The sequence below is a fragment of the Artemia franciscana genome, chromosome 11 (assembly GCF_032884065.1).
Source record: "Artemia franciscana chromosome 11, ASM3288406v1, whole genome shotgun sequence".
Classification (NCBI taxonomy): Eukaryota; Metazoa; Arthropoda; class Branchiopoda; order Anostraca; family Artemiidae; genus Artemia; species Artemia franciscana.
Genome location: NC_088873.1, coordinates 46,281,929 through 46,301,902, shown reverse-complemented (window position 1 = coordinate 46,301,902; position 19,974 = coordinate 46,281,929). Strand labels below are relative to the sequence as shown.

The 19,974-nt window shown below is 38.3% G+C and overlaps 1 protein-coding gene across 1 annotated transcript in view; it reads right to left on the bottom strand.

Moving 5' to 3' along the window:
• LOC136033296 (uncharacterized) overlaps window positions 1-19,974 on the bottom strand; it is a 71,483-nt gene that overhangs the window by 39,319 nt on the left and 12,190 nt on the right. Inside the window, exons 2-3 of the mRNA XM_065714065.1 lie at window positions 18,655-18,724; window positions 1,594-1,786 (exon numbers count right to left, since the gene is read on the bottom strand). Of these exons, the coding sequence (XP_065570137.1) occupies window positions 1,594-1,786; window positions 18,655-18,724 (263 nt within the window). The remainder of the gene's footprint in view (window positions 1-1,593; window positions 1,787-18,654; window positions 18,725-19,974) is intronic.

The following is a 19,974-nucleotide window of genomic DNA, read 5'->3' as shown; positions in this document are numbered from 1 at the left end:
AATAGTTGAAATCATTAAAAATACTTTAGCGTAAAGAGCGAGGTATAGGAGGAGGTGAGCCCCTCATATGCGTAATAACTTCGTTCGTTTTAAGTTTTAATGCTGCTCTTTACTTCCAGTTGAAAAAACTATTTCACAGGGACTGGGGGAGTAAGTCGTCCCCAAAGACATAGTTATAAGGTTTTTCGACTACGCTGAATAAAATGGCTATCTCAGAATTTTGATCCGTTGACTTTGGGAAAATAATTAGCGTGGGAGGGGGCCTAGGTGCCCTACAATTTTTTGGTTACTTAAAAAGGGCACTAGAACTTTTCATTTCCGTTAGAATGAGCCTTCTCGCAAGATTCCAGGGCCAGTGGGTCGATACGATCACCCCTGGGAAAAAAACAAAACAAACAAACAAACAAATAAACACGCATCCGTGATCTGCCTTCGGGCAAAAAATACAAAATTCCACATTTTTGTAGATAGGAGCTTAAAACTTCTACAATAAGGTTCTCTGATACGCTGAATCTGATGGTGTGATTTTCGTTAAGATTCTATGACCTTTAGGGGGTGGTTCTCCCCTATTTTCTAAAATAAGGCAAATTTTCTCAGGCTCGTAACTTTTGATGGGTAAGACTAAACTTGATGAAACTTATGTATTTAAAATCAGCATTAAAATGCGATTCTTTTGATGTAGCCATTGGTATCAAAATTCCATTTTTTAGAGTTTTTGTTACTATTGAGCCGGGTCGCTCCTTACTACAGTTCGTTACCACGAACTGTTTGATAATAAAAACGCAAAGTGGACTCACCGCAAAAGACTGAACAAGACAAATACTGTATATTCCTAGAACTTGATCAAAAGCCTTTTTAGAGTCAAAATCTCAAATGCACTTACAACCACCAAAAAGACTAGATATTTGGGCTAATAGATCAATGGTAGCTACATTAAAAAACCATCCAACAATTCGTCTGCTATATGAACTTTCTCCGTCCTTTGTTTTATAGACTTGATCATCTCAATTTCGAAAAGATTCAAAAATACTTTAAATATAATAAAATGTATCTTTAATAACGACATAAATCTTTTACAAATCCTAAATTATGAAATTCACCAACTTGTTGACATGCGCCATTGGCTTGAAAATGCGTCGTGTATCAGTTAGCCATTTCAATGATTTCAGTCTTAGTGCAAAATTGCTTTTACCATCAAACTCTGAACTTCTCTGTCTTTTTACTGGCTCACGACTTCATACAAAAGAACCAATCAGGCTTTGTCTTTTTACTGAGTTAAAATAGTGCAACGCCTGACTATCAGGTTATTTGATGCATGTGTGCGTTGTTCAAAAAGATAAAGTTATTTGTTTCTGCAGAAATAAGAAATAATAAGGCTGACTTAGGAGAATAGGTCATAGAATTAAGGCAATGGTATTAAGAGCAGAGATGTCTATTATAGGCTGTATCAACATTTTGCAGCTGTTACGGCTAAAGGTCGGATCTAACATTTCAACCTTTTGCTGTTCTTGAGTCATTGCTATTTTCAAAGACAAAATTGCAATTTCTAGTAACAATGAAAAATCAATACTAATTGTGAACGTTAAAACTCACCAAGTTGTTGGCATGCACCGTGGGCCTGTAGATGTCTCATATGCCGGATAGCCATTTCAATGATTTCAGTTTTTTCTATTCTGCCCCGTCCTTTTTTCATGTAGGAGGATGGGAGAAGGCGAGACAGATCTGCGAGGCAATTGTTCATCCTGTCGCGACGGCGCTTTTCTATTATCCGGTGTGACATGGGATCCTAAAATTGATTACTAGTTCAGTAACTTAAGGGTCCATGACTTAAACTCGATTCTCCTCAATTCTAAGCCTAGCCTAGTGCTGCTAGTACTGCAGCTTAGCATTAAATGTAGGTGTGCTCTTCCACTGAGCTTGACTGCTATTTTATTTCAACATTGGATTTTCTTCTGAAGGAGGCTGATCCCAAATGAGGGTAGGGGTGGGGGGGCAGTTTACCAGTTTTGGTCAGAATTTTGGTCAATACACGCTATTGGGAATTCCCTACGAGGCAATGGTTATTAGGAAGGCACTGCATATCCTTGCTCCCCCTGTGTCTACACCCCCCACCCCCCCAGTGATATGCAACTGTATAAACGATGAAAATATTAATAGAAACAATTGGTGGAATTGTTCCATGCCCATGTTGTAATTCAAAATAGTTCATACACTAGTTCAAGCGAAATAGTCAAAAAGTATAAAAATCGATCAAAATAACGAACGTCATGATGAATCTAAATAATCAACCCATCATAAACCAAATAATTTAGTTTATTTTCATGAAACAGTATTTACTGTTTACTTTACTTTAGAAATAGCAATTACCCTTTTATTTGTCAAAACAGTATTCACGGTCTCTCCGTTTCAAACTAAATGATTTTGCAGTATATCACAGACTTGCTTCTTCTTTTTCAACGCAGCGAGGTAATACGCACCACAGGGCTTCCACTCTCGAATCTCAAAATTCGGGTACAAGTTTAAAAAATTCGGGGAGTTTTCGGGGACAATTCTTCAAGATTCGGGGAATTTTCGGGGGCAAGTTCAAAATGGAATTTTGTTACAAAATTTGGGAGCCAAAATTGGTTATAGCTTCGTTTTCAGGCTCAAGTAGGGCTTGGATCCGCGTACTAAATCAAGTTTTTAACAAAATAGGTTCTAGAGCTAGGGTACAGGATTGGAAGCCATAGCCAAAAACGATTTTTGCTGGTATTGCAGACAAAACCTCAGTACTATTTTTAAATAAATTAAAAAAAATAGGCTGAATGACGCTGCAATTTTGTTGCTTTAGGTTCTATATTATCTTTGCTGCTTTATTCCCATAGCCCGAAAGCGAGATTTTTATGTCATTTATTTTCAGAAAGACGACGAAAATAAAGTAGCCTATAAAAAGGCAATAATCTCATACAAAGCAATAACATGTGCAATGATTTCTCGAAATTAAGGAATATTCTTCGGCAAGCAAACATGAACTTACACCAGAAATTTAATTTTAAAAAATCACCTGAAAGCCAGGAACAGAATTAAAAATTAAAACGAATAGAAACGATAACATAGTGAGAGGACTGTCCCCTTCTAAACGCCCAACTATTCATGCTGAAGTTTTTTAGTACTTAAGCTTCTCATTTTTCAATTGTTTTGGAAGTTGTTCTTACAGAATCGGGACTAAATCTGAACTTAAGCGTAAAGAAAAAGGGGGCTATCCCCTTCATATATATAATATTTTTTTGTTCATTTTAATGTTGCTCCTTGGGCGTACTTTCAGACGGAAAAAATCTTTTATTTTATTTCAAACAGTTTTTTAAAAATGCCAGGAAATCCAGCTCCATCTCCACAGAAAAATTATTCCTCTCCCAGGAAAAATCGTCTAGACAATTCAATACCGTTAGAAATTTATCCCGGACAAATACCATAAAGGTCCCCACGCGTAAGATTCGGTTTAAAAAGATAAACTTAAAATAAATAAAAAGAATTTTGTTTAGGATACCTGGCCAATCCGTTTTTTCTCTGATTGGTTGAAAATATATACAGGTTTTATTTTCTTGACTGGTGTTTCAAAAGCCTTTTCGGTCCGGCAGTTCTACCTAGCTTCAAACACTTAGGCCTGCTTAAATCCTAGAGTGTAAATCAGCTTTTTCAATTTATTCTGCACCAAAAAGGGAGTAGTTTTGGATGGGAAAGCCAAACGAATTTTTCGAATGATCAAACATGTATTTGCAACAAACCTTGTTCGTACTATACTGTGCAGGAAAAAATAAAGCCTTCAAGTTTCAATTATATTCAATTATACAAAAAAAAATATGTCTTTGAAAATTGCCACGAAGAGGCTCAATATCAGCTAAACTAAGCACACTACCTACGACCTAGGGAGCCACGAAACCAAAAATTCTTTTTTTCACGCTAGAAGTAGCGTAGCTACTTCTTCAGCAGTTGCAGAAGCCTTAACATTTGACAGAAGCTTCGTCATTTCACGGTCAAGGACAAGAGAAGAGGAACTGAGAGTGAGTCTCTTCATTCCCACTTTGGTCTGAAGACTACACGCAACCGATTTTGTCGCCAAACAGTTTCGTTTATCTGTTTTCAAATCTTTGAGGGCCCTGAACAAGCGTTCTGCTGTAAAGTTAGAAAATGGCAGTGCACACATGTAATTATTATTATTATTAATATATTACCCGTCAAAAACGGAAAAGACGGAGTATATAAAAGAAAAAGAAAGAAAAGTACAAAAATTTAAATACACTTCCACTACAAATATTATAAAATAACACTAGTCCAGGGGTGGTTGACTCTTAAAACATTAGTACTGAATTTGGAGATTCTTCTCTCTATGGCCATGGAAGGGTTGGTGACCTTATATTTCCTGGAGATGCCGCCATTGCTGTCCCACAAAGGGAGACGCAGGAGAAACTTATCATACCTGTGAAATGCGCTGCAAATGGCTTTCTTTTCGGTAGCTTTGAATATTTTCCAGAAGGGAACCAGAGCAAGCAGATGGGGGGGGGGTAGTAAAAGCATTGTATAGCCGGGTAAGGAGAGGACGGTTGAAACGATACTTATTGGCAACAAGTAATCCGTTAAACGCTCGTAGACGGGAACAGAGATGGTTTGTCAGTGCTGAGCGTGTGTCCTTCAATGTAGAAGAAATAGGAAGGCCAAGATACGTAAGGGACTCACAAGGCTTAATCAGAGTGTCGCTAATTTTAACGGAGAGGTTAATTGAAAGCTCATTTTTTGAACCATTGAAGAAAAGAAGTTCTCTTTTAGATTCGTTGAAGGAAAGTCCGATCTACTTGTATGCCGCTGCAAGTGAGTCGTAATTTTGTTGAAATAAAGATATCGAACGAGAAACATGAAGAATGTCATCAGCAAAGTTCAGCAGCGAAAGGTTAATCTCACGGAAAAAAGCACGACGGCTTTATTACTTGCTGTGCTTTGTGTCTTGCACCTTGACGTATGCCTTTCTTGACACTCAGCATTTCTTTAGAAGGAAAACTGCCGGACGGAGAGGGGATCAGGATAACAGCCGAGAGCTTATTGTACATACTGTAAACAGGGGAAAGGATGCAAGAGGAAACACCTCGCTGAAGGGCTTTGAGCAGGATATGGCCATGGATGCCAGAATCGAAGGCTCTACTAACATCAAGTGCTCCAAAGACGAGAAGATCACCATTTTTATCTGCATCAATAAGAAGATTTGCAAGAACGCTGTGAACGTGTTCCCGTCCTGAGTGCTTTTTGAAACCGAACTGGTCGTCAAAAATAAGGGATTCAAATAGCTTACAAAAAGTAGTTGAAACAGTGATCGGACGATATGAAGCGCACTGGTCAGCTGGTTTACCTTTTTTGAGAATAGGATGGACCAATCCAACACCAAAGCTGTCTGGAATGATGCCAGCAACGAAAATCATTTGAAATAGCAGAGAAAGGTGCTCTAGGAGAAGATTGCTGGCAAAGCTTAAATGGGTACCAGATATACCATCGATGCCCTTAGATTTCTTTTTTTTTTACCTTATCAATTTTGGAACGCATCAAGGACGGAGTGACCAGGACACCAATATCCTTAACTGCAAACTGAAGCTCCTTATCGAGGGCCTGGCAAAAGGTGTTATCTAGGTAGGAATTAGGGTTTGAAAATTGGTCTCTGAAGTAGTCGCACCAGTCTTTTTCTGGCATGCAGGGCGGGCCATTGGAAGATTTGTTCTTAGATCGAAGATGCCATAAAGCAAGAGGCGAATTATCGACAGTCTCGCTGGTACGGGCGATTTCGTTAGCCTTATGCTGTGCGATGGCTTTGGAAAATTTACGTTTCGTGTAAATACGAACAGCGTTGACTACTCCAGAGCGCGGCTTCCCACAATCTACCCATAAATGTAGCCAGAATTTTGCTGAATCACATGCACCAGGAGATTAGGATTATTCCGCCAGTTACGCACTTCCGTGCCGTGGCAAATTTTGCGGACCGGAACTGCAGTTTTCTCAGCTGTATGGATAGCATGCGTTATCTCAGAACAGTATATGTTTAGTAGGATGGTTTTTTCTGATTTTACTGTCATCTTTGGACAACAGAGAAGTGCGAAAGGAATTCGGATCTTCGACAGTATGTAGTCACATGAGCTCTGGTAGGAATCGATGTTAGCTGCTTCCCAGTTGAGGCTGACGAACCATTTAGGTGGGGAATTTGTGGGTGAAGTTTGCGGCAAGGGCTTTATTTGAAAAGAATTACAGATCGGCATGTGGTCGGATATGGAGTAATCAAGAAGAACCATAGTATTAGATGTGGGTTTAATCATAGAGAACAATAGAAATAGTCCAACTGAGACACGGAACCAGATTGATGGATGTACGTAAAATCACGATCATTTCCAACATAGGTGAGACTTGGACAAGCATGGAGCAAGATCTGAGATCTATTGTTTTCAGGGTCAGACAGTTCACAGTTAAAGTCACCAAACAGGAGATAACTTAGGCATTCATCTTCATATTTTGATACTAGCTTGGCAATAGATGTACATGTGTGAGAGAACTTTCTCTCAGACATATCATTACGGTAATTAGTAGGAAAATAAACGACGAATATGACCACATTCGAAACTTCAACCGCAAGGAAGCTATCAGACTTAGCAACTAGATTACCAAGTACTTCTTTTCGTATCATCAGGGCCAAACCACCTGAAGGCCTACCGCGAGTGGACTTATCATGGTGGAAAAACAGATTATGAGAAGACGTGAACTCCAACAGTTGACAACTATCGCTTGACAAGAAGTGTCCCTGAAGACCCACCACGTCAAACCGCAAGCAAAGTTCAGACAGTAGGTGATGTCTCGGTAGAACTTTCCCATTGATGTTCCACGATACAATTTTTAAGGTTTCTTCAGGCATTGGAATTCTTTAGAAGAGACTGAGCGACAGGACATTTAAAAGTGTAACATGGGTGGTCGGAGAAATTGCAAAGAGCACACTTAAGTGCCTTGGTACAAGGATTATCTTTGGTTGTGGAGTGGCCAGCCTCACCACGCTTGGAACATTTACGGGTACCTGAGCACGCAGACGCAAAATGACCATATGACTGGCAAGAAAAGCATTGGGGTGGCAAGCGTTGAAATATACTAATGGGGAGTCTTTCGTACTCTATGATGGGCGGAAAGCGAATAGAAGACTCGAGGTCCTCTTTAGACTCAAATAGAAGCTTAAACGAACGGGTGTTTCGGATTTGAGTTGCTTTCAAACAGTTGGCAATCAGATCATATAGGCTATTTTCATCCAGATCTTCAGGAACATAACGGAGTTTAGGCTCGACTTCAGGATTATTCCCGGTTATGCGTGATATATTAGATTCGGCACCACTTATCCTTTGTGACTACTTTCCAGGCGTCTCTACTGGGACAAAGCTCGATTATATTCCCACTAGCTTCTCCACAAATATGCTCCAGATAAGCTTTACGGGAGTCAGGCTTTATAAGGTATAAGGGGGGCTTCTTGAGAATAACTGCATAGGAAGGCTTGGCCGGTGGAGTGACTAATTGATTCATGGATGTAGCAAGTTTCTCAGCTGCAAGGGCTTTTTTCTCACTTTCAATAAAGTTCTTCAAATTATTGGAGATTTTTTTCAAGTTTTTGAGTAACAATAGCACTCAATTCATCTGGCGTAGTTGGGACCTCCGTAGGATCAAAGATTACAATTTTCGGCAATTTGATCCGGTTAGTCTCACATAACTGGATCAGTTTCAGCATATCTAACACATTATCGGCAATCTTTTGGCGAGCGGCTTTGCGACTCGAAGTATTCGAATAGTGCCAAAGTGTATCCTTAGCTTTTATAATCGTATCCTTGTCATAAAATCCCACTGCCTTTTCGCATATTTCATCAGTCTTATTTGCTTGGAGCGCTCGCGATAAATAATTTAGCAAAGCATTATGCACAAGTCTTTCTTTCTCATTAGACATTATGCTAGACAGTCCAGACACATTCAATAGGAAAAAAAACTGGTTACTTTTTGCACGCAACAAGAGCTCATTAGTAATCTAGTACTATAGTCAGTAATCTAGTAATCAGTACAAAAATCAGTAATCTAAAACCTTTCTTAGGTTTTCAAACCTCAGCTTTCCACATGGGTATGTCTGCTTACAGATAAACTTCCAATACTCCTCCACGGACATCGTACATATGTCTAAACTCGCCAAAGAAACAGTGCTCTTTTCACGCCATTCCCTGTCAATTAGAGCCTTGTTCCACGAAGGCAACCCACGACTTCTTAGAAAATTTGCTAAGCTAGGTGGGTTCAAATTTCGAGAATTGACAGGATCAAGTAGACTTGTGAACTCATAAACGTCACATTCAAACGTAAAGCGTCTCTGTATCTGGATAATGGCCTCCTTGTAAAAGTCTCTTGCTGTTATGTAGACCTTCCTCACCTCCAACTGTGAGATATCTGGACTGAACGAGACCAAAGATGCCAACTCCTCTACCGCAATATACCCGAGATAGACCTTCTGAACGTCAACATAATGGCTCTCGTCTGTTACGTCAAGAGCCAAAAGATCAGCACAGTTTCTGACGTAGGTTCCATCCATATAGTTTATAGCCAAGGTTGCAATAAGCTTAAGTATTTCTGTCTTCAGCTTATAGAAAATTGGTGACTTCGATTGAAACAATACATTAAATTCGTTCAAAAGGCCTAGAGCGTAGTCAACTAACATCATTAGAACCTTCATAAAAGGATTTTTCAGAGTACTAAGGGCAAGTTTGTTGCAATGAGTGGGGTCATAAAAATTGGCACTAGTGAAATAGAGGGACAATGCGCTCCACTGTTCAAGGATTCTTCGCACACATGCATGGAGGGACAGCCACCGGGTTTGTCCAAGGGCTAGAATTTTGTGATCTGGTGTAGCCGAGAAGTCTTGAAATTCTTTAAGTACTGCAACTCGCTTAGCGCTCATAGAGAAATGACTATATACGTGGCTACAAAAGTCTTCCAGAGTTTCGGTAAGCTTCTTGCAGGCATACGAAGCACACAGATGAATGGAGTGGCAACCACACTTGACAACTACCACCCACAGATAATTGTCACTGATCAGCTTTGCTACCGAATTATGACATCCCATCATTAAGTTTGTTGTGTCGGCACAGAAACCAGTCCAATTTCGCAGAGGCACTTGGTTTTCTATTGTTTTCAATGGGCACTGGTCTGATTGGTGTTTCACTGAGCACCTCAAACAGACTGACTGACTCTTTAGCTCTACATTCTTTTTGAGTGTGTTCATATTCCTTGGACTTATAACAATGAAGGACTCTGCAATAGTACTGATATACAATATACCACCCTTTTTCTTCCAAAGCACCAAACATTTGGTGCTTGCGTATATATTGTTGCACTTTGTCCTTTAGGGAGGATTCCAAATAGAGGTTGAGAGTAGGGGGGATGGAAATTTTGGGTGGGACCAGGTAGACCCTGGTTAGGTAACTGAAGCATTCAGCTGCAATCACAATTGTCTAAAGTGTAAGTATGGTAAAATAATCAAGGAAATACGAAGAATCACCAATACTCACGAGATAATTATAACTTGAAGCAGAAGATATTATATCCAACCAGTTAATTTTGAACTTTCCAATGCTTAGAAGATTTGAATTTCCAAACTATAAGCTCAATTCGGTTTTATATTTTTCAATATCATACGTTCGCCAGCGTACCATTGTATAAAGTTGCAAAACAATATTAAAATTGTGGAACGAACAGTGAGCCTTCCACTAACTCTATTTCGGGTAGATCATGGGAAAAGAAAGATTTTCGGGGAGTTTTCGCGGATTCGGGGAACGAATTTTTTTTCGGGGATTTTTCTCAATTTTCGGGGAAATCCCCGAAAATTCGGGGACAATGGAAGCACTGACGCACCACTATGAAAGTCCTTTCACCATTTATGGGTGGTCTGTAGAACAGCTAGTTATTGTGGCTTGAACGAGAAATCCAGGGACCACAGCGTGATCTACTTCTTGAATATGTTAATAATATATTTAAAAGTTTTGTACCCCAGCAACATTTCTTTAATATCCCTGAAATAACCTGCAGAAGATATACCCTCAAACAAAATGGCCTGAACATCCTATCAATATTCAGAGGAGATAAACAGAGAGGAGAGTGACGTAGACTCCAACTAAAGAGGATATATCAAGGTCTTAAAAAGGACATTGACATATCAAGGTCCTAAAAAGGACATTTAAAAGAACATATCAGCGTTCATCAAGTAATAAATTAAGAACGAGTCCCTAGACAGAAATGAAGAAAACAACGTTTGAGAATGATTAGCCTATACTCTATACCTATAAGAACCCCGAACATTCTACTTGAACGGACTGAGGTGGTGAACGTTATCCACCAGTGTTACTCGCATCAAGTAAGAGTCTTAAAGCCGAAAAAGTGCATCAACAAAAGCCACGCTTTCACTATATGTGAAAAGGGAGTCCCCGTTGAAGAATTTAAACAACTACCCACTATTCAAATTTGAGACCTGTCCGCAAAGTTTCTGAAACTGGTGGATCTGGTTCCACTTCTCTGGCATTTATGATCCAAAATAGGGGAACTGTTGGATTCAATTTTCTAAAATTACCTTGAAGCTTGTGGACCTCATTCATCACCCTAAAGATACTATTCAACGCCAGCACAAATACGTCTCCATTCCCCCTCCACTTGCACCCCTCTTTCAACACCTCCCGTGAACTGTTGAATATTCTTGTTCCTATTCATAATATATTCTCTATTTACCACATTTGAATACAAATTATAATACATCAGTATTTTGCTATTTTGTAGGTATTTATAATCCTGTAATCACGCCAGGCCACTTCTATCTTGTTCGGCCTACATCTCTTTTAGTTCTTGCAGTTCAGAAATACCAAAGTTATTGAGCTGTTGGGTAAAGATTTTCTTTCTATGGCCAGAAATGATCACATTTGCCCATATATGATAATATCGAAGCAAAAATAAACAAGACTTCACTAAAAACGGTTTAAGTGCCAAAACAAAATGTTTAAAAACTTAAGCGCTTATTCTAAGCGCTCAATATACTTCTACTCTTCCCCCAATTTTCTCAAGTAAATTCCAATGCAGGTAAATTTATAGGTATAGTACATACCACAGGATACCATAGTAATTTTTAGTGAGTCACTAATGACCCTTCAGAAATTGTCCTCAAAAATCAATTACGTTAACGATAACAACCTTCGTTACCAGGCGTGCAAATTCACTAAATGTAGGGGGAAGAGGGGTGGTGATAAGGATTCTTTCAATTTTTTAATGAAGATACAAAAAGGGCTTTTCGAAATCTGGACGGGGGCATTTTTGCTTTCATCGATTTTATCAATGAAATAAAAAAAAATGTACCTTCAAAATTCAGCGGGGTAGGATATTCACTCCTCATTCCCAATTCAGGGCCCTCCTGCTACTTAGAATTTCCTACGATAGAGACCCAACATGCCTTAAGTAAGGCTCTAAGTATGGAACAAAGAAAATAGGAAATTTGCAAAAACTTGAAGAATATATGAACGAATTTATCAGTAGAGAATATTTCACTATCTAATCTAGAAAATAGAGCCCAAAATATATGAAATCTAGAAAAATAAATCACAAAGGAACAGAAAAAAAAAGAAACAGGCGAAATCTACTAAAAGCACATAGATAAAGAAGAAAAGAAAAAGAAATAAGCCAAGAGTTGGATCTTCTGCGAATTAACATGGAAAGATGCAAAAATGCATGCGTCTGCGTCTGGAGACTGCGATTGCGATGTAGCGTCTGGAGACTTCATTAAAAAAGCAGACAACTTCAAAGGAAACTGCTAATGCAGTTTCCTTTGAAGTTGAATTAAATCTGCAATGCAGTTGAATTAAAGCTTAATTTTCTCTGTAAGTGGCGATTAGTCTGTATTTTTCAATCTCAAGAAAGAAAATTTTCACAATTTTTTTTCATTTTCTCACTCTCAAGTCAAAATCCCGTCTAATCAGTGGGCCTAGCAAGGCTTGGGAAAAGCTTGGTAGATTTGTTAAGTAGGCTTGTTGAATTTAAGCCTGTAGGACAATTGGTGGAAGAATTCTTATTACTCCCCTCCTTCATTTTTACGTCTCTGGAAAGGGAAAGACGCACCACTTTTGGGTCAGACAACGTCACTAAACACCACATGGAGTTGGTTATTCTTTTCGAAACTAGCGCCAGCTTCCGCTCCAATACTTCTCCCATATTCTAAAGCACAGAGCCCGTTACTTGTTTATTAAACGGCAAACACTTAAGTGCTTCATTTAAGTAGAACCTATTTTTGACGCTTAATCCTAATGAAATATCACAAAATATGATGAAAATATAATTTTTAGAAACAAATTTGGGCTATATATTTGCACAGTGTAAGAATTGTTTTCTTACTTCAAACTGTCCACATACTTTACCAACACCCCCCTACCCCAAATTTTCAAATATATAGCCCAAGTTATATATTTCCTGCCCATTCTGTCACTTGTCTTTGTCTTGTCTCACGCTAAGCTGAAAGAAACTAACGAAGACACCGATTTGTTCTCGAGTTTTACACACAGTAAGCTTGAGTGTTTGCCGTATAATACACAAGTACCTAGAGCCCATTCTTAACTTTCATAGGCAAGGGGTTGTACCCTTTCAACCTGATCAGATTTAAATTTGGGGCCAACACTTGCTCTACCACGCATGGCACCCGTCCAAACTAACGAAGAAACCGGTTTGTTCTCGAGTTTTACACCCCGTAAAGTTGAGTGTCTGCCGTATAATATACAAGTACCCAGAGCCCATTCTTAACTTTCACAGGCAAGAGGTTGCACCCTTTCAGCCTCATCAGGTTTAAATTTGGGGCCGACACTTACTCCGCCACTCATGGCACCCGTCAAAGGCCGTCCCTAACTTTTTTTTTTTTTACTCCGCAGTTACTTGGTTTTCACAAGTGCATGAATTTCACTCTCGCGGCTTTCCACTGAGGGCGAAAATCGAAGTCGACTAACTGACTTAACTAAAAAGGCGAATATTTTTTTACATTTAATTTAACGCTCAAGCTTTCACTGACAAAACCATCTGAATTAAGATAATTAAAAATGAGTAACTAAGAAATTACATAAGGCATAATTCACTTGTTTGGACACGAGACACGGTTGGTCTACATGCCACTAAACATGTGCTGAAAACAAGTTTCAATTATGCCTTCTCAATGACGCTTGGCACAAATCAACATGAGTACTTGGAATTTTTATCAATAAATTATACGGCTATTTCATATTCGTTTTCCTTTTTTATGCATAGACATCCATGTCCCACCTATGGAAGAAGGGATTAATGTCAGAGCTTAGTTTGATTTTACCACCAGGGCTGCCAGCCCTAGTGATTTATTACTATTTCTAGCGATTTTTTATATCGCCTAAACAAAAAAAAATGCACCAAGTTAGCACATAAATCACTAGATTATGGAACAAAATCATTAAAAATCACTAAAATCTAGTGATTTATTTTTTCACGGGGCGGTAATCCTGTTGGCACTTGTGTATTTTTCAGAACACAGTCAATAAGTGAAGTTAGGTTCTTTTGTGAAACAAACTACGATGCAGGTGCTGAGAAAATCCGGTTTCATAGCCACAAAGACAAAACTCTGTTTAGTTTGCTATTAAATAATAAAAAAACAAGTTTTTTTAACTGAAAGTAAGGAGCAAGTAAGTAAGGAGACTGAAAAGAGGCAATTACATTTTTCCAGGATAAGAGGTTGTTGCCCATAACAAAACAGTGCGTCAATGGACACAATATGACTGTCAATATGACGTCAATATGTCAATATGTCAATATGACGTCAATATGACCGTGTTCTCCCATTGGCTTTGATCTGCTCCTTAGTACAAGTGAAATCTGCAGCTAGAAGACTATTGATCTTCTCGTATCCTTACGAGAAGGAACATTTAGGTTAGGTTTACCTAATTAAAATGTACCTGCATCGTAGTTTGTTTCACGAAAGAACCTAACCTCACTTCAATCAATCAATTTATTAATACTAACAGAAAAACTATTACAAAAGTAAATCAGTTAATAGGCCCAAGAAGCTTTGCTTGTAATGGGCCACAGAGAACAAGAATAAAACACTTTTATAAAATATATACAAGAAAAAAAAAAGAAAAAAAACATTGGAACAAGACAAGGACATTTAACAGATAGAAGATTTAGAAGGAGATTTAACATATAGCTGAAAATGATTTTAAAAGAAGAGAAGTGACATACAAATTGGGATAGAATTAAAAAGAGAGACAAAAATTATTGAACTGGAAAGACCCGACGAAATAATGCCTTTGCAGAAAGAAAAAGAGGGACATCCGAAGGGATGGAGTTCCATAATAGAATTGACTGATATACAGGAGACCTCTGAGCTGCTGTAGAGGATCGTTTTGGTAAAAAAAAAATTGAGTGTGTTCTGAATAATACACAAGTACCATCCTGCTTACGATACAAGCAAGCATATCGTTCTTCCAGAATTGTCAATTCAAATACTCAAGATTGTCTTTGCATCTATAGAACTAACTCATGCACCATCACACAGTACTGAAGGAACAGGCTCAGTTTTATAGACCTTCCCCGATCTAAGGAGAAAACGGGATATTTCCCAGAGTCTGAAACTTAGGAAACATTTTTATTTTTAGATGCATTAGTATAATACTACTTCAAATACAAAAATCAGTATAGAAACTTAATACAAAATATTGTAACAGAAAAATCGTTAAAAACTGTGAGGTAACCTCAAGAACAGTTGTTAATAACAATGAATAATAATAATTATGCCTACTTGTTTTCTTTTTTTTGAGGGGGGATAAAAATAAAATTTCTATTTGATAATTTAAAAAGAAATATCCAGCAACAATTTCAACAACTTTACAAATTATTACAGAATTTCGCGAAATTTTTATTAAAAATGTTCTGGTACCTGGCCGAAACAGATTTGTAACTTAATTTATTAATATATTCTTTTTTTTAATTTGGAACTAAGCATCGGCACTGTTTCTGTTTCTGTTTTTTCTTGCCTGTTTCTGTTTTTACAAAAAACAGAACAGATTACAGAAACAGGTCACCTGTTTTTGTTTGACCTGTTTCTGTTTCTGTTCTGTTTTTTTTTTTCATCTGTTTTTTTCCGTTTCTGTTTTTTTTATCTGTTTTCTGTTTTTTTTTTCGAATGCCGCGCTATCTAGTGGGCATGATACCGAAATCGCCCTTTGTCAACAAGAAGAGTAATTTCTTTGATATTCAGGTGAAATCATAGCGACATCTAAACTAGAAGCTCGATTTCTTTGCTAACCTTCGTCTAATTTTGTGTGCTGGAGCAAGCATCCTAAAGGTAAAAATTATAAATAGTTAAATTAGATCAGCCATGCTAGTCTATTTGCTCTTTTGTATGCATGAGGGTTCTAGGCCTATTGTTATCAGTCAGCTCATTCCAGATACAGCACAAGCCCATTTAACTTCTTCCTTTTCTTTTTCTTTTTTGTACTATGCTGTAACTCAGACTTATTTTATCCCTAGTACCACACAATTGGACATGCAGAATTCAAATAGCACATTGATTTTTTTTTTTCAATTTTTTTTTTCAAAAGAATCATCACAACATTGTCGATAACTACATTGTATGCAAAAATTAGTCACCCTGACTGGGTGTATCAGGATTCTTGTAGGAAAAATGCCTGTCTGTAATTAAAAAAAAAACTCATTCATATGACTTTCAGGTACTACTGCAAAACTGTCATGGATATTTCCTCTGATGAAGAGGTAGAAGTTTTACCTAAAATCATAAAGAAAAAGCCAGTTTGGGCTAATTATGGTGTGAAAGACAAATGCAGCATCACCTGCAAGGTTTGCAAAAAGACTATCAAGGCTAGTGGAGGTTATTCAACTACTTTTGTCAATCACCTGGAAAATGTTCATAAGATTAAGGTGAAAGTACAGTCATCTGCCTCTACTGCAACGGCACGGCAGGTCATGGATAATGTTGCCAGTGGCCCAGAAGCTGTTGTTTGTCGTACAGTACAGGGTTCATTGCCAGGATGTGGGATAGCTGAAGAACAGCCAAAGAACCAAAAGAGCAATTTTTCTTTCTCTAGAAAAGGAACTAGAGATATTCGTTCTCTGATGTTGCGCAACCGCTCAAGTCAACTTAAATTGGCACAACAGTGTGTAAGAACATACTTGCAGACAAGTTACCACTTTCCATTTTTGACAAGCAACCCATGCGTTGACTGATACACTCCTTGACAGACGTTATTTTGCCTCCATCGGGTCGTACCATAAAAAGGCATGTGTTTCAAGCAAAGAAAAAGAAACTGTTGAAACTGAAATTGGATATGAATCAGGCACGAAAGGTATCTCTAACATTTGACTGCTGGTCATATACAGGGGGAGAATACTTGGCAGTGACAGTACATTACCCCAAGCTAGTCAGTGGAAAATGGGTAGTTCACAGTTGCATCTTGCACTTTAAGCGTCTCAAGGTTCGGCATACAGCAGCAAATATACTTCCAGCAATCATAGTAGCCCTGAAGAAATTTGAAATTGAAGACAAATTGTTCTGTGTTGTAACTGATTCTGGCTCGAACGTCGTAAAAGCTTGTCAAATTGGTGGAATTGAACGTTCATCTTGCTTTGGCCACTGCCTCCACCTCAGTGTCACAAATGGCCTCAAATTTTGGGGAGAAATGAATTTGACGTAGAGCAAACACCGGAATGTGATTCAGATGATGAAGGTGAACCCGAACAAGGCACTAGTAGAGAGCAATGTTCCTCAGAGATTGGTCTGACAGAGGATGACCTTCCTGATATCATAGATTCAGACATTGTTGACACTGCTTCAGATGTATATGACTTGGAAGAGTACGACTCCGACACAGAAACTGAATGGGATGGATGGGTCAGTGGTGCAAATGATTTTACTGAAACTGAAGACTCAGTCTCACTCAATGGTGCACTCAAAAAGTTGCGTCGGACACTCAAGCTGCTAAAAAAGTCAAATATTCAACACGATCTCTTTGAAGGGCTTCGCAAAGAAATAGGACTTAGTGGTCACATCCCTCATGATATGAAAGTGCGTTGGAGTAGCACTTACGTGATGATTAGTTCCTCGTTACGCGGAAAATCTACTCTACAGATATTTTATGATGTAAATGTTCGCAATGCGAAAATTAGAGAACTTGAACTTACTGAGCAAGACTGGTCACTTTTAGAATGTGCAACAAGTCGTTTGAGCCCTTTTGAAGAGGCCACCGAACTGGCTAGTGGGCCCACTTACACCACTTCAAGCAAAGCATACATGCTGATCAAGGGATTGGTGAGCTTCTGTGAAGCGAGATCGACGAGGCTGCTTGAGAATCGCCTGAAGGATCAGCTGCTTATGCAGTTAAAAAAGTATTTTGTGCAAAATCCTAGATTCAAGTTGGAGCTCTACCAGCGTGCAGCTTCTCTTGATCCTTGTACATATGAACGAATGACTTTAGAAGAAAGAGTGGCAGCAAGACAGTCCCTCATATGTTTACTTAGCCCACCAAAAGGTCGTCCCACCTAAAGATCGTAAGTACCAGTAGCCTATAAAGAGTGGGGGCTAGAGATTTTTTGACAACCGTGGTGTATAAGTCTGCTATTCTTATTGAATGTAGAAAAATCTTAGTAATGTCAAGCAAGTTCGAGAAAACAAAAGAAATGTAAAAATTTTCGTCCCCGGTTTAGGCAGGGTTTAGGGGACGAAAATTTTTGTGTCTTTGCCTTACTGTTGGCTCTTACAGAGAAGCTTTCTGAATTCTATGTTTGGAGAAGTTAAGGGAAACTTGGAAATAAAACTATATGTCATTAATGTAAGAGATCTTGCTATTTTTCCCTCTCCCCTCTCCATTCCGTTGTCCTTCTGCCTCTTGTTTTTAACCTAATTAAGGTGATGCTTTTCTGCAAGGTAACGGATCCGTTCGACTTCTGGAGTCAGAATCGATATTTTTTCGACAATCTTTTATAATAAATGAGTGACAAAGAATTTGAGAATAAATGCAATTCGGCCGTTAGGCCTAAGAATTTTTGGTGAAATTGCACCCGATTGGGACGCATTTTATGACAAATTTTGCCAAATTTCGCCCCCCTCTCTAAAAATACGCTAGTGTGTTGAATTACACGAAGTGCTCATCTTTTGTATGTAACTAAAAGGATTTAACAAGAAGATGTTTTCTTTCCTATTAGAAATAGAAGAAGTAAGGAAAAAACAGGAAAAACAGCTGTTAAAACAGCTGTTTTTTTGAAAAAAAAGCTGTTTTCTGTTTTTTCGAAAAACAGAACAGATTACAGAAACAGGTCACCTGTTTTTGTTTGACCTGTTTCTGTTTCTGTTCTGTTTTTTTTTGCTGTTTTTTACTGTTTCTGTTTTTCTCAAAAACAGAAACAGTGCCGATGCTAATTTGGAACGACACAAGCCGGCCTTTTAGTATCTCGTCATTTTCAACCTGATACCCGGAGGCTATTTCAGTAATGCAAGCCAAGAAGTATTCTTCAAAGTTTCGGCTCTTTTAAAAGATAATTTAATTAAAAATAAAAGCTTTAGAATAACAAAATTATTACCCTTGTTGTTTTTTTTCGACCTGAGCCACAGTCGTCATCATCCAATGGGAGACACTGGTACGCCTGACCTCTAGAACAAAAAACAAAACAAAAATAAAATAAAACGAATTTATACAAAAACATAGCCAACAGAAAATGAAAACATAATCTCGCAATAGAAATGAAAACTATCGTGAATTTTTTTAATCTAATTTTGTGTATATGGGGCTTCCGTCTTGCATAAGTCTCAAAGAAATTTTGAAATGAAAAAAAATACTATGCGAGCCGAGGTGAGGGTTAAAGTAGAACAACAATTTCTAAGAAATGTTTTGGTTCAGGAAACAATCCTGTGAACTAAAATATAGCCACGTGCTGTCAACTCTCTTAGATGAGTTCTTACCTTTAAAATAGATTTCAAGAAATTACTAGGAGCGTGTTTCAAATCAGACTTGGATATTTATTTTTCATGGGAGTAGCTTAGAATTTTTCCCATAGGCGATCAGCTAAATTTCTCACAGCGTATTTTCTACTCACTTCTGAGGATTACTCTAGAGGAACAGCAAGTTTTTAAATCAGGTACTCGCATACCTAAGTTAATCAAAAGATTCTACGCGAACCCGGGTTTTCCGATTATCAGCAATTTCTCGGAAGTTGCTTGGATGATCGAGATGAAACTTTCAGAAGGTGTTAGGGGGGGGGGAGAAGTCAAGTAGATCCCATATTTTGACTTGGCGAGGGAACAAAGGTAATTTGAAAGACAATATGTGTATCCAGGTCGTTGAAATAATAAAATATCTGCAATATCTTGAAACTACATGGGAGATTATTCGAACTTCAGTGAATTTTTGGGGGAGGAGGTAATGTAGATTCAAATTTCAACGAAAGAAAAGAGGAGAAAGGTTACAAATATTTTGTAGCAAATATGTCTAAAAATTGTGACAGTGTGAGCCCTTAGGGGAATAGAGTTTATTCACCGTTTAAAAACGAAAATCAAAAGACATATTTACCCAAGTGACCAAAATGGTGTGCGTGTAACTGAGCTACCATGCAACTGAACCCCTGTATAACCGAGCCCTTGTGCAACTGAACCTTCGTGTAACTGAACCACCAGGCAACTGAACCTCATTTAACTAAACCCTCGTGTAACTAAACCCCATTTAACTGAACTCCCGTGCAACTGAGTCACCATGCAACTGAACCACCGTGGAACTGAACCAACTTGCAACGGTACCAACGTGCAGCTGAACCACCTTGCAACTGAACCGCCTTGCATCTGAACCCTAGTGTAACTGAACCATCGTGCAATTGAGCCACTGAACTGATTTTTTCAGTATTCTAAAA